The following is a 14,213-nucleotide window of genomic DNA, read 5'->3' on the forward strand; positions in this document are numbered from 1 at the left end:
GTTGGTCAGCCATTCATTTAGAGTGCTTGACAAGAGTTAGCAAAGTACTTTTTGGAAAGTCCAGTCAAAAAGAGAAATGACAGCATAACCATTGCTTTGTTTGTGACTGATCCAGTCCTGGTTCATACTCTATCACATGGGAACAGGGCACCTGACTCTTACCTGCGCAGAAAACAGGCTCCCTCTGTTTGCTGCAGGGGTGAGAAAGGAAACAAGTCACCCAAATGTGCTTCTCTATGTGTGTGTGCAATGTTTGATTGTATGACTCATCTTATTCAGTTACCCATTTTTGGTAAAAAATATTTTTTAAATCACATGGGCACAAAGACCAAATATATATAAATTTCCATACTTTTCTGTAGTTTTCTTGCCACTGGAGTTGCTCCCAGTGGAACCAGTGCGTGTTCGATTGCTTTTGGAGTCCACCCCGCTGTCTTTCCTGTTGTTGGGGCCGACGTGCTCGGATGAACTTGTTCTCTTCACAGTGCTATGAATGATAGAACGAGAGATATTAACATCATTTTGGCTCTTACCTAAGAAAAGGCACAACAAAATACCAACACTTGATAATAATAAAATATTCCTAAACTGAAACATTCTAGTGAATGGGAAAATATGGCATTTGCTTTTTTAATACGACACAAAATGTTAGATTTGAAGATACTGCTTGAATTGTTTTAATTTTAGTATTTATTTTAGAATTATTGATATATATATATACTCTTCCGTTCAAAAGTTTGGGCCAACAGTAATTTGATGAAAAATTGAGAAATATTTTTATAAATTAAAATACCAGTTATTGCTGTGATGGCATATTATCTTTAAGAAAACATTCTAATATGCTGATTTGATTATTACTCTATATGTTTCCAAAGTTGTGAATGTAATAAAAATGGAAGTTGCTGCTGCAATCGGGGAACTGTGGCCACTTGAAGCCACTTGCATCACAAAGTGTGCAGACTAAACGCAATAAATGCTGGCATGTTATCTTGCGTTCGGATGCTGGTGTTTGGGAACACAATCATGTAAGACACTTCTGACAGGTTATGAAACATGAAAACATGCCAAATTGTGCGGACATAATTTTTGGTCAGGCTGTCAATAAATTAAGAACACATGCAAAAACACGAGAGAACCAACAAAATATTAATAACTGATTATCTTCTAGTCAATGTATGCTTACTCCTGTGAGCATTTTGTTTTTCTATGCATTTTTTGCATAGTAAAATAAAAAACCTGTAGCTGTAGTAATTTTCCTCTTTTTTGCCAAATAAATTTGTCAGATAAATACCCTAACCAAGTTTGTTCTTCCCTCGTATTTAAAATATTTACAAATATAAAATATTTTCCTCATATTTTGATGGTTTAATCGAACTTGTAGGGGTCATTAAAAACAAATCCTCAAACCAATTCCCTCCAGAATATATATAATACTGTACAACAGAATTGAATAACAAAATGTTTATGTATTTGCATTAGCTTGCAATATTTCACCTGTCTCTAAATCTCTTTCATGAATCCTAATTTCCCTACAATAGCCTATACCTCAAACAGAAACATTTACACAGACAAAAAGGAAATGGCAATGTAGAGATAATACTGGCAACATCCCAGCCAATTATAACAGAGATAATAATTATAACCTAGGCCTGGTCATCCACAAAGAGGCAGAGCAAACACATATAAGACAAACAAACAAATGAAATTTATTTTATTTGTTTAGTTTTTTTTTTCTTTTCTGTGACATGTTCATGCCCTGATTTGCTGTCTTTGTGCATTAGAAAACAGTGAACTGAGCCTGGGTTCCCTTTAAAACTTGTCAACAAAAGAAAAGACCCCATCAGCAGTCCACTGGTTGCCAGGCTCAAGTCTAATCCAGACTGCAGGGCTAAAGTTAATTTGGCCCAGCCATTGGCGGATGGTGTTATTCCATGTTAAATAAGCTGCAGGATCTTCATGCTTTGTGAGGCTTTTTGTCAATAATGACACTTCAGGCATACAAGCAAGTGGGTATAGAATTAGTGTAGAGACTGCACAGGGCTCTCGCTTCAAGGCATGATGGAAATAGAAGCTTTACAGGCTGCATTGAAAGAGTGCCTGAAGAGAAGCTAAGAAAAAAAAGAAAAAAAAACACATGTCCAAGCCAAAGAGTGCCCAGTTTCACAAGTATCAAAGCAAAGCTCATCTCCCAGTGCAGTGGTACTTCATGTGGGATCCCCAAAACACCCTCATAGACTAGGGTTTTAAGCTGTTCATGAATAATGGTTTAAAAACAGACCCTTAAAGCCTTTTTATTATAAAAATATCAGAAGTCCACAGCACTTTTGAGAAGATTGCGGATCCTTTTGGCAAAAAAAAACTCTCACCTGCAGGGTGGCCTTAGAAGAAACCTGGGCAGATGGGACAGACTAGAACATGCAACAGATAGGAAGAAGTGGAAGGGACAGGGGAGAGAAAGGTCGCACAGGATGACAAATACATGTGACAGACAGTTGACACTAACAAACAAAGACAAGCAGGGGTCATCAGCTGGGTTGTATCTCATAATAACAAACGTCTGTTTATTCATTAATTAGTCTGCATGGTGTGTACTTAAACAAAGAAACACTGGTGCTGCACAGCTGGAAAGTTCACGAGAGTGACTGTTTCATGAATATCAACCCTTATTGTAATTTAGATTTTTATAGTGACAAGAAAACATAATTGCAGAAGTATTTTTAACCTAGTGAATATCATGAAATCCAAATTGGCTTATGGATTTTAGAAATACAAATTATCGAATTATTATTCGTGGATTCCTGGTGTCATTCTAAAAACATTACACTTAATTAAAACAATGTTATTTGTTATTTCACATTGTGAAATAATATATTACCATTCAAAAGTTTGGGGCCAGATTTCGTTTTAAAATAAATTGACACTTTTATTTAGCAAGGAAGCATTCAAATTATCAAAAGTGACAGTAAAGACATTTATAGTGTTACAAAGGATTTCTATTTCAAATAACTGCTCTTCTTTTTAACTTTCTATTCATCAAAGAATCTTGAAAAAAAATGGATCACAAAGTTTCTCTATCTGCTAATTTGAACTTGTTCTTTGTCATCTGAAACATAGTTGTACTGCATTGCTTCCTACATCACAGACGACTCACTTGAGAACAGGTTTTCTTTCAGGTTTTGCATTCCTGATAAAGACGTGAGCTGACCTTTATAAGACAAAACCATGCACTGTTATCTTTGTATTTGCATGCACTGGATAAATGTCTATTATAATACTGAAAGCTGATCCAGCACTGTACAGCAAAACAATGCAGACAATTTCATCTCCACTATAGAGTGAAAAGACTGCGAATGATTTTAACAATTTTATCGTTATTTTTAAATTAAAAAAGGAGATTAAGCCTTCAGTCATTTATGGTTTAACCAGGTAAAGATAACACATATATTTGTTGTCAGACCAATGATGAATTGACTAGATGAATTGATCTGATACATACAGACAGACATACAGAGGGGTCTGACAAACACCACATTTAAAATATGGAGGGATGCACCAATATGAACATTTTGGCCGATACCAATAACCGATAATTCTTTATATTTGAAAGCCAATAACCGATATATTATATTATTATATACCGATATATAGTCCCAAGCACACAGTTATGATGTTCTCATTATAATTTTATGTAGCCTATATGACAGACTTGCGCTGCACATGTTGCACTTAACTGTATTTTCCTTTTTTGAAGTGATTCCAATCATATTTCAAGTAATTCAAAACCATTGTGGTGAACAGAGCACACCTGAAGAGTCTCAGCTGAAGGAAATAATCAATTATTTATCGGCTTTAAATTTATCGGCACAATATTAGTAACGATAACGATAACATAAAAAAAGGACATATATCGGCCAATACCGATATGCTGGCCGATATATCTTTTATCCCTAAAATATGAACTGATTTCAAAACAGTAGGCATCATACACTTGCTGACTTTATAAAATAGTTACAGAGAAAAGATAGGCATCATGTACTAAACAACTGAGGGTCAAACACACACACACAGAAATTTTCAAGTCGTTCCGAAACTCAGAAACATGCGCCTCGCTTCTAGGTGACTTGTGACAATTGAAAGCAATGTTCTAAAATAGGCTCAAAATATCAAACAAAAAGTCATAAGCTAAAAAAAAAAAAAAGAGTCTGTGCCCATCATAAGCAATTTTCTGTGGAATCAGTAAACTCTGATCTGCACAGGTCAAAGTAAATCTGTCTTAACCTCACCCACTCACAAGGTGCATTAAATAAATCACCTGAACAACAATGAAGAGGGAACCAGCAGCACTTGTGGAGCACTGCTTCTGCTTCTGCTTCTGACTTTCATCTACACTGCAAATTTGGACAAAAATCTGGACAAAATGTATTCCAGCCTTTAGTCTCTTACCTTTTGGTTGCTGGTGAGTTGTTGTCCTTCTTGGAGCTGGAGGGTGATGGCAGTGTGCCGCCCTTCTTCGACAGGCCAGTACCATTATTGACCGTGGGTCTCAGGGGCAGGGCTGCAATCATTGGTCTAGCTAAAAGATGAAAAGACACATGGACAGAATTAGACATACTGTAGCACTGCAGTCAGATGTTCATTGTCTGTTGTTTCTGTTCTTTTTGTAAACTAGCACCAGTTTATGTCAAGCTTTTAATAGCTAACTTTACATTCTCAAAGGCCCCATGAAATTGCTTAACAAAGACAAGTGTTTTTTCCCGGTGTCCTGTGTGAGAAATATTTCCTACTGAAACAGGAAGTTTGGGCGGGACATATAGAGGGACTTGTCCCTTTTGTTTTAAATGACCAATAGGCTTAATCACGTCATGAACCATCATTTGATACTTTCTAGTTATGAATGTGGTATTAGGAAAGGGACATTCTCATTCTAGAGAGCATCTGATTGGACAAAAATCTGTGTAGTGCAGGATGAGTCATCAATAGTCTTGCTCTGTTGTCCCAAAAGAGATATACAATGTATTTAAAATTAATTTTGAGTGAAAAAAGTGAATTTTGAGTATATTAACATGTAGATTTGTATTTATAGAGTTTTCATTTTAATTAAGCTTTAAAATAAATTAAGTTATTTTATATATACACTACCATTTGAATGTTTGGGGTCAGTAAGATTTTTTTTTTAATGTGTTTTTGAGTATGATGATTTGGTACTAAAGAAACATTTCTTATTATCAATGTTGAAAAAAGTCGTGCTACTTAATATTTTTGCAGAAACTGATATTTTTCCAGGATTCTTTGATGAATATAAAGTTCAAAAGAACACCATTTATTTAAAATAGACATCTTTTGTAACATTATAAATGTGTTTACTGACACTTTTGATCAATTTAATGCATTACCTGAATAACCGTTAATTAACCATTAAAAAAATCTTACCAGCTCCAAACTTATGAATGGTAGTGTATATATGAAATAATTAATGGACCTCACAGTAAACATTTCCAGATTTTAAATTCAATCAATTTAGGAAGAACCAGAATAGAACAAGAATTCCAGAGTAGGTTTTTTTCTTGCTTCCTCGTACTGTCCTGCAAGAGGTTGAGCCATGAACAGACCCCATTAAAATGCAGTTGTGGTTCACATAAGTCTTACTTACTTAATAGTGCATCCACACCTGCAGTCTAACTGCTGATGGCATAGACTTTAGAGAACCTTTATTTACTTGGTCCTATGAGTCTGCATTATTAAATATTCATCACAGCAGAGCTGCTTGAATGTGTGATGAATGTGTAGGCAGCGACACAGAGATAGTTGAAAAAAGAAAAGAAAGAATAAGGCAAAAGTGCAAGTGAGAAATAGAGGAGAATATTTTGTTTCAAAGACATCAGCCTGCATGGTGCATGAAGGATTTTGCAGAAGCAAATCATGACTCATCTTGCACACACTTCAAACAGGCAGAGGAACAGATAAACTGAACATGAGCTAGGCAAAGTACAACTTAACTAAGCGTTTCTTTAACGGTTTACTGGAGGAGTCTTGGACTCCACGTTGACATTTGGTAGCACAAACACAGTCTGGCTAATTAGTGTCTGACACCAAAGCAGAAGTGTGTTTCAAACCTTTGAGGCGGTAAAGACATGTGACTCTAAGTATCCAGTTTATCCTACAGTTCAAAGGATTATGTGGATGTAGGAAAGCTTTGTTAAACAATCACCAACAAATATATACTCTATAAGTCTATAAGAGCCATAAGACCAAAATTGAGCTCATTCTAGGATCATTTTATTTTGAGAGATATTAAAATATGGATGTGGTAGATTGTCAATCGAGCATTAAATGTAATCAGGACTGGAGTGTTTGTTAAGCACACTATCAAGCATCTTATAGTGTTAATCTCACTTAACTCACAAGAACACTAGACATACGTATGTGAGCCAAGACTTTCTCACACATGCTGTGAAATACATGTGACATTAGGGATGCACAATATATCATTGATCATAAAAGTATCCGCCAATATTTGTGTTTTTTAATTATCTGATAAGGTTGACATTGAAAGAAATATTGGAAGTTTTAAAAGTATTTTTACCATTTATTTTTCTACTGTACATTATGATGATTTTATCCATGATTTCAATTATGTGAAATCATTATTCACTCACTTAAAGGGCTAGTCCACAGAAATATGAAAACTTTGTCATTCTTTGAGTCACTTAAATACCTGCATTGTATAATATTACGTAAATAAACATCAGATTTAAAATTACCTTATCTGCTTTGCATATTAATAAACACTCAGTTCACCAACATGCCTTAAAGGGATAGTTCACTTTAAAATGAAAATTCTGTCATCATATACTCACCCTCATGTTGTTTCAAACCTGTATGAATTTCTTTCTTCTGCTGAACAGAAAGGAAGATATTTAGAAGAATGTCAGTAACCAGACATTGACATTTGACATTGACATTTCTGGGTCCCATTGACTTCCATAGTAGGAAAAAAATATACTATGGAAGTCAATGGGACCCAGAAACTGTCTGGTTACTGACATTCTTCTAAATATCTTCCTTTGTGTTCAGCAGAAGAAAGAAATTCATACAGGTTTGAAACAACATGAGGGTGAGTAAATGATGACAGAATTTTCATTTTAAAGTGAACTATCCCTTTAATAACAAACAAATACCAAAATGAATGTGATTAAGATTTAAAATAAAAGCCAAAATGGCTATATCAGTGCATCCTTAAGTGAAATAAAACTAATATAAAACTCAGTCCTTAGTGTTCATGCATTTTGAAGCATGGTGAAGAACAGTTCCAGTGTCGTAACTGAAACACAAGCCCCACTCCCTACCTGGCTTCCCAACACTCCTGTCAGAGGAGGGAGAGTCTCTCCTCACTGCTGCTTCTAAACACGTTCACGGTATGAGAGAACAGTTGAAGGCAGGGAACAGGAGGATAGGAAAGTAGAGAAGATAAACGAAGAGCAACATGAGAGAAAACTGCAGTCGGAGCATGGATGGGATGGAGATGAAAACAAGAAATGGCGCACAGGTGGTTCTATAGAGAACTGTTTTCCAGTGAGGCTTAAAGGACAATTCCGGTGAAAAATTAACCTAGGGGTAATTAACACATGGTTACTGAGTCGATCGTTCCCTGGAATGCGTTTTCATGATAATCGAATGTAAAGAGTTTTATCTTTAAAAACAGATTAGCTCATAACGCTAGTATATGGGGCACAGAGTAAGTAAAAGTAAATCGCTAGTTAATACCACTAACAAGGCTCAAAATAGCCTCACACTAACACGGTAGCATAACGAGGGTCCCTACATACAAACCGAAGCATTGAGAACTTTGTAAGTGTACAGACAGTTTAATAAGAAGATACTTTATAAAGACAGTACATTACGCATATACAGGCAGGCGTCATCTTGGAAAAGAGTCTCGACTAGTCGAGCCACGAACGCCGTGCTACGCTAGATTTCACAAACGTAATTCCTATCGACCAGCTCACTTAGCACGGCGTTCGTGACTCGATTAGTCGAGACTGTTTTCCAAGATGACGCCTGCCTGTAAACGCGTAATGTACTGTCTTTATCTTCTTATTAAACTGTCTGTACACTTACAAAGTTCTCAATGCTTCGGTTTGTATGTAGGGACCCTCGTTATGCTACCGTGTTAGTGTGAGGCTATTTTGAGCCTTGTTAGTGGTATTAACTAGCGATTTACTTTTACTTACTCTGTGCCCCATATACTAGCGTTATAAGCTAATCTGTTTTTAAAGATAAAACTCTTTACATTCGATTTTCATGAAAACGCATCCCAGGGAACGATCGACTCGGTAACCATGTGTTAATTACCCCTAGGTTCATTTTTCACCGGAATTGTCCTTTAAAGCAAACACCGAACACTTTCTAGCAAATCAGGTGAGATAAAATGCAAAGCCGAAATAAACAAACAGCACAGTGTGGAAACTCTAGGACTTTCCACCAGATGAGGTGACAAAGGGTCCAGTCTTATGTGGTACCTTTGGTTGGTCCTTTCCTGCTGAGCATGGCCTGCTGCTCCTCTGAGGTGTTCAGTCTCCTCACCACGTCAGCCAACGCCGACTTGAGCAGCTGAATCTCATCCTCCTGCATCTGAACCCGCTGCTCCAGAGAGGCGATCCGGTCCGTCACCTCCATACTGCTCGCTGCCGAGGCACTGTCATCTATAACACACACACACACACAAAAAACTCTAACATTTGGAAAAGCAATGCTATAAATAAATTAAAAAATGATGTGCACGGATATAATTTATGATTGAATAAGATTGGTCGATTTTGATTTCATGGTGACTTTAAAAATGAAGGTGTGTTGCTTTGAGGCGCCACAGGATCATAATGAATAATAAACAAATGAATTAATAAATGAATAATGGTTAATAAAATATAACGTGGGTCCCCAGAGCCCAGTTTGAAAACCTTTGCTTTGAAACAACAGTACATAGTATTAATGGTAACACTTTTCAAATGAGGTTTCATAAGTTAGTTAACATGAACTAAGAATGAACAATACTTCTACAGCATTTATTAATCTTAGTTAATGCTAATTTCAACATGCACTACATTATTCAAATCAAAGTTGTATTTGTTAATATTAGTTAATGCACTGTGAACTAACATGAACAAACAATAAACAACAGTATTTTTATTAACTAGCATTAACAAAGATAAATAAATACTGTAACAAATGTTTAACTCATTGTGAGTTCGTTCTTTGATAGATTAACTAATGTAAACAAATGAGACCTAATTGTAAAGTGTTACCATATTAATAGTACAATAAATGTTCTGTGCAACATAAAAAGGTTCACGAATGGCATTAGGTTAATTGCAACCTGAATGTCAAAGAAAAGCTACAAATGTCAACCAAAGCAGACATCACACATCCCAAATTATTAATAATCAAGTCTATTCCAGTTTATTTCTACCATTGGTGACCATCAAATTTTAAGCCAAAAGCCTCATCCAGCAGAGTGCTTTTGAAAGAATCAGTGAAGGCTTAACATCTTCATCACATATAAACATGCTGACTGATGTTTTTGAAATACCCTTCTCTAATGGCTGCTGACTCTGAAAACGTACTCGGTTACTAACGTAACCCCTTTTATGGGCGGGGCTATCCTTCTATATAAGCGTGCCATCTGTCATAGGGAATCAGGTTAATTCGGTTAGCACGGCTGGTTACGCAGTACTCGTTACCGTTATCTCAGGGAGCCGAGGTTACGTTAGTAACCGAGTAAGTTCCATTTCGATGCGGTTCACTCGTACTGCGTCGCTAGATGCAATGGGAACCCAGTCCAATCGCACCGTGCTTAGAACAGCGAAACGACAACTGTTCTGGGGCCCTAGCCCAGGGCGTATGAGTAAGGGCCCAATGGTGCCAAGGCTCGCTCTCTCTCTCTCTCCCTCTCTCTCTCTCTCTCTCTCTCTCTTTCTCTCTCTACCTCACACACACACACACACACACACACACACACACACACAAAATAGCAGATAGCTGTTTGCTAAGTGATTAGACAGCTTTGTAAAATCAGTGGTATGAAACATTAATGAAAACGAGTGCTTTCAACCCTTCCCTGAGAATAACATCTTCATTAACTATACACAGAGAGGAAGCAGCTGGTAATTAAACCAATAAAAAAGTTATAAAACGGAACTGTGTTGTTTTTTATATATTTAAAAGGAAGCCATTCAAGGTGCTTCATTTTTTTAAATCTACATCTTTACATCGGTTGGAATCTTATTCTTTGCACATTATTTTTAATGTCGTTTTACGTCAGATTGGCACCATGAAATATGTGAAAAATTAACAATACTCTAGATTAATAAATGCTTAACAATTGTTTCTTGTTTCCTTAATACCTTATGCATTAAATAATGTTAACAAATTGAACCTTGTTGTAAAGTGTTACCAGCATTTGATTAATAACAATTTACACTAAAAAGTCTTGGTTTTGAATTAACACTTAGTAATAGTGTTTAAAGGAAGAATTCATAGCGAGTGTGACCTGAATAATAAAAATGCAAACTATGAGTCATATTAGCCTGAATAATTGGCAGATGGGAAGCTTCAGGCAAAATAAAAAAATGGATAGTTTTGAAACTGAAATTTAGATAAGTACCTTCCACGGCAAACATTAAATCACTCAAAGTTTCCTTACCCCAGCTGAGCTGTATAATTATACACTAACACACATACACACACATCAGCTCGGTGCATTTAATGGCCTCCAGCCATTTCACTTAAAATTCAGTTGCTCGCTCTGCAAAAATGATCATAGTCATTAAAGTTCAGCGGTGATTAATCGCCTCCTGAAGATAACCCTCTTTATGCAACACTATTTCACCCAGTCAGGCTATTCAGATAACCCTTAGATTTATACTTACCTGCACAAATCTGCACACCTTACCCCTGTGTATTGGGAAAACTATCTCAATTTCCCAACATTCAAAAGGTTTCTGTTGCTGGATCACTGAGAGCTTTGTTAATCACTGCACTAAAGCTTTTTATGGGTGCATTATGAACAAAGGAACATACAATGTGAATCCCTATTCTACACACACACACATGCATCAACCGCAAGACAGAACCTAATAAAAAATGACTACTAATAATTAGAGCCACAAATCATGCTGTTTGCATAGAAATTGCCTCTTTGATGGATGAAAATAATCACTGATTGAAGCCTTCCCATGGCTTCGTCTTTTCAAAAGCTCCATGGGGAGTTATTCTGTCTTTTCTCCAAGCACAAACCCAGTTTGCAATTGTTCTGAAGCCACTGGTGGCATAATGCTAGTAACCAGCACAATAAATGACTGTCACATCTGCTCAAAGCCTAAAAGAGCTTCCCGTTCATTTGACAATTGCACAAAATAATCCTGCACTCTACAAAATTGCACCTGTACGGTCAGTGATAGAGCATGTAAACACACACTTAAACACGTATTTAATTATATTGCTTGTAAACGCTAATGCTCTCCAGTGAACTTCTCAGCTACGCATGACTGCAGGTGAGCATCAGGGAGCGTGCGCTTCGACCACATTAAAAAGCATTAGCGTGAATATATCAGTGCAGCATGAACGGACACAAATTGCAATTCTTGTTGCTGTTCTTTCTGTAAAAACAGCAGGATTGGCAGGCATCCGTATCTCCTAATGCGTTTCAGAAATCAAATTAACTGCTAAGATTGAGGATGCACTTCCCTTGCCATTGTCTCTGTATCTCGTTCTTTCTCCCACTTCCTCTGAATTCAGTCTTGCTTTGTTTCATTGTGATTGGACTGGACAACGGCCCATCTCTAGCTTCGTGTTCCACTGGAAATGACTGTGTTCATTAGATACCTAGCTAGATCTCCTCCAAACTTCTGTTAGTTAAACTCCCAACACTGAACAGCTCATCTTGAACTATTATCAGGTGATTATAGAAGAACACACCAAAAAACTAAAAAGTTAAAAAAGAAGAGTGTATGCACTGAAAATTTTGACATATGCCCTAGCTGAGAAAAACAGCAAATTCCAGTAGGATTCTTTTCAGTCAGATCTTTTAAAGTGCCCCTTTTTCAAATATTACCTTTCTTGCAGCGAGTAATTTAGCTGTTTGTGACTGTAAAAGGTCTGCAAAGTTTTAAAGATCAAAGCGCACAACAAATATAGTTATTGTCTCCTAAAAGAAAAATGAGTCGTCAGTAATTCCAGTCTCACTTCCTGTTACAAACCTTCGTCAATGTAACAAATTTGCATAATGCCAGTCCATGATCTTCATTGGCTGCCCGAGAACGACGTCTACTTTGACCCGCCCTCAAGTTGCCTGGAAGAGTTTGGTTTGTGTTGTCGACTGTTTTCAGTGCTGCAAATCTACTAGGATAAGTAATCCATCGGTCATATCACTATCAACTGACAAATGTCCTATCTTGTAAAATGTAGTAGCCCACTGCCGCTTCCTATACACAGAGTACACGCGATTGCAAATCTGAAAGTGATTTCAATACCCCGCGTATAGATAGCGGCTCACTGATGCCCGCAAATTATAGGCCTCTACACAGAGTATGCATGATCGCGAATTCAAAAGCAAAGGTAAAAAACAATCGCGCATTCAAAATACTCAGACATGGTTTCCGACGTGCTGTAAACAGGGGAAAAGAGGGATTTAGAGAGACTGAATCTTTGAACAAAGCGTTTTTCAGATTCTTTGAGAAATGAGGTGATGTGCAGTGTATATTATGAGAAAATTCAAGTGGCTTTTGACCTTGGATGCATGTAAATCTATTGTAGGAGACCTCTAAAACTAAATTAGTAACCTTTAAAATGGCATTGTAGGGGCATTTTAATTAATCAGATGATCCAGCTCAGAAAATTAGTATGAATGATTTGTTTCATTCGGAAAATTTTAGAGATGGAAAAAGAGTGGCATAGTCTTCAGAAACTTTATTTGGGTTTAAATGTGTTAACATCAGCATAAGATTGTGTAGTCAGAGATTGTGTAGGTAGTCTATTGGATTTTACAGTCAGATCCGTCACTAGGAAAGGCTCAATCCTATTTCACTTCAGACAGTTTGGTGCAATTGAAGTCAAATGCAATACCTGTACCTTTTATTTTCTTTCCTCCTAAGAAAGAGAGACAGAACTGATCTTATACAGAAAGACATTGCCAAAAGATTGATTGTGCTCTTACTGCACACAAAATGAGATGGAAACTGAAGTGCAATTCCTGACCTACTGCCCTGACTAGGCACAGACATTCCTTCAGTCTTTTAAAACCACTGCAAAGAATTAAAATGTAAATTGAATCCACACTGCTGCTAGGAGAAAGTCCAGCAAGTATATAACAGAAAGTTATACACTTGCTATAAAGTAACAACCAGTGGACACAAACTCTAAAAGCTGCACTTTAATTACTTAACAAATATGAATACACATCAGGTTTATCAGAAAACTAAATGTAAACAGTTTAGAAATTGGAAAAACTGAAATTTAACTCAAACAGATTGTCATTGCTCCAGAACGAACTAAAATTAAGTAAAAAAAAATATATATATTATGTTTAGTTTCAGTTTTGCTACAATACAAAAAAGAGAACGTTAAACCTTTAAAGTTAGCCAGATACTTATTGCTCTTCAAGAAATAAAACCCAAAAGAATGAAAAAGCTGTATTAAATAATTAATTTATAAATTGTTAACTTCTAAATACATTTCTAAACATATTTAATTTAATGTAAGATAACAAAACTGAGAATTTTTTTTTAAAACTAAAATAACAAATAAATATAGAACCTAAAACTACCAGAATTACAAACTGTCTGAACTGTCACAATCTGACATTCAAAAATAATAATGCCAATAAAGCTGCTTTGAATCTGTGAATAATATAGCATTAAAAATTACACATAAAAGGCAGGGTAGAAAGTGTTTGTGGATTATCAAAGCAAAGCGGACTCCCTTTAATGTCTCCCTCAAAGCGCTTTGGCTGATTAATAATGCATATCTCTGGTCTCTCTCTGAGTCTGAACCTACTAGCTGACTCACTCAAACCCTGTCTCTGCCCATAAATGAGACAAGGGAGCAAAGATTTGTAAGGATTATCATTACGCTAAAAAAAGTGAATGTGATCATGTTTCTTCACATTGGAGGCTTGTCTAACCATAAAACAAAGGCAAATCTAGACTATCCCATATCAT

At 36.4% G+C, this 14,213-nt stretch overlaps 1 protein-coding gene across 4 annotated transcripts in view; it reads right to left on the reverse strand.

Moving 5' to 3' along the window:
- Positions 1-14,213, reverse strand: part of eml1 (EMAP like 1) — a 53,464-nt gene that overhangs the window by 15,540 nt on the left and 23,711 nt on the right. For all 4 annotated transcript variants that reach the window (XM_084096900.1, XM_084096899.1, XM_084096902.1 and 1 more), the window contains exons 2-5: positions 8,520-8,702; positions 4,444-4,573; positions 353-487; positions 163-191 (exon numbers count right to left, since the gene is read on the reverse strand). In XM_084096900.1, the coding sequence (XP_083953026.1) occupies positions 163-191; positions 353-487; positions 4,444-4,573; positions 8,520-8,702 (477 nt within the window). The remainder of the gene's footprint in view (positions 1-162; positions 192-352; positions 488-4,443; positions 4,574-8,519; positions 8,703-14,213) is intronic.

Source organism: Abramis brama (genome assembly GCF_963993115.1).
Source record: "Abramis brama genome assembly, chromosome: 21".
Lineage (NCBI taxonomy): Eukaryota > Metazoa > Chordata > Actinopteri > Cypriniformes > Leuciscidae > Abramis > Abramis brama.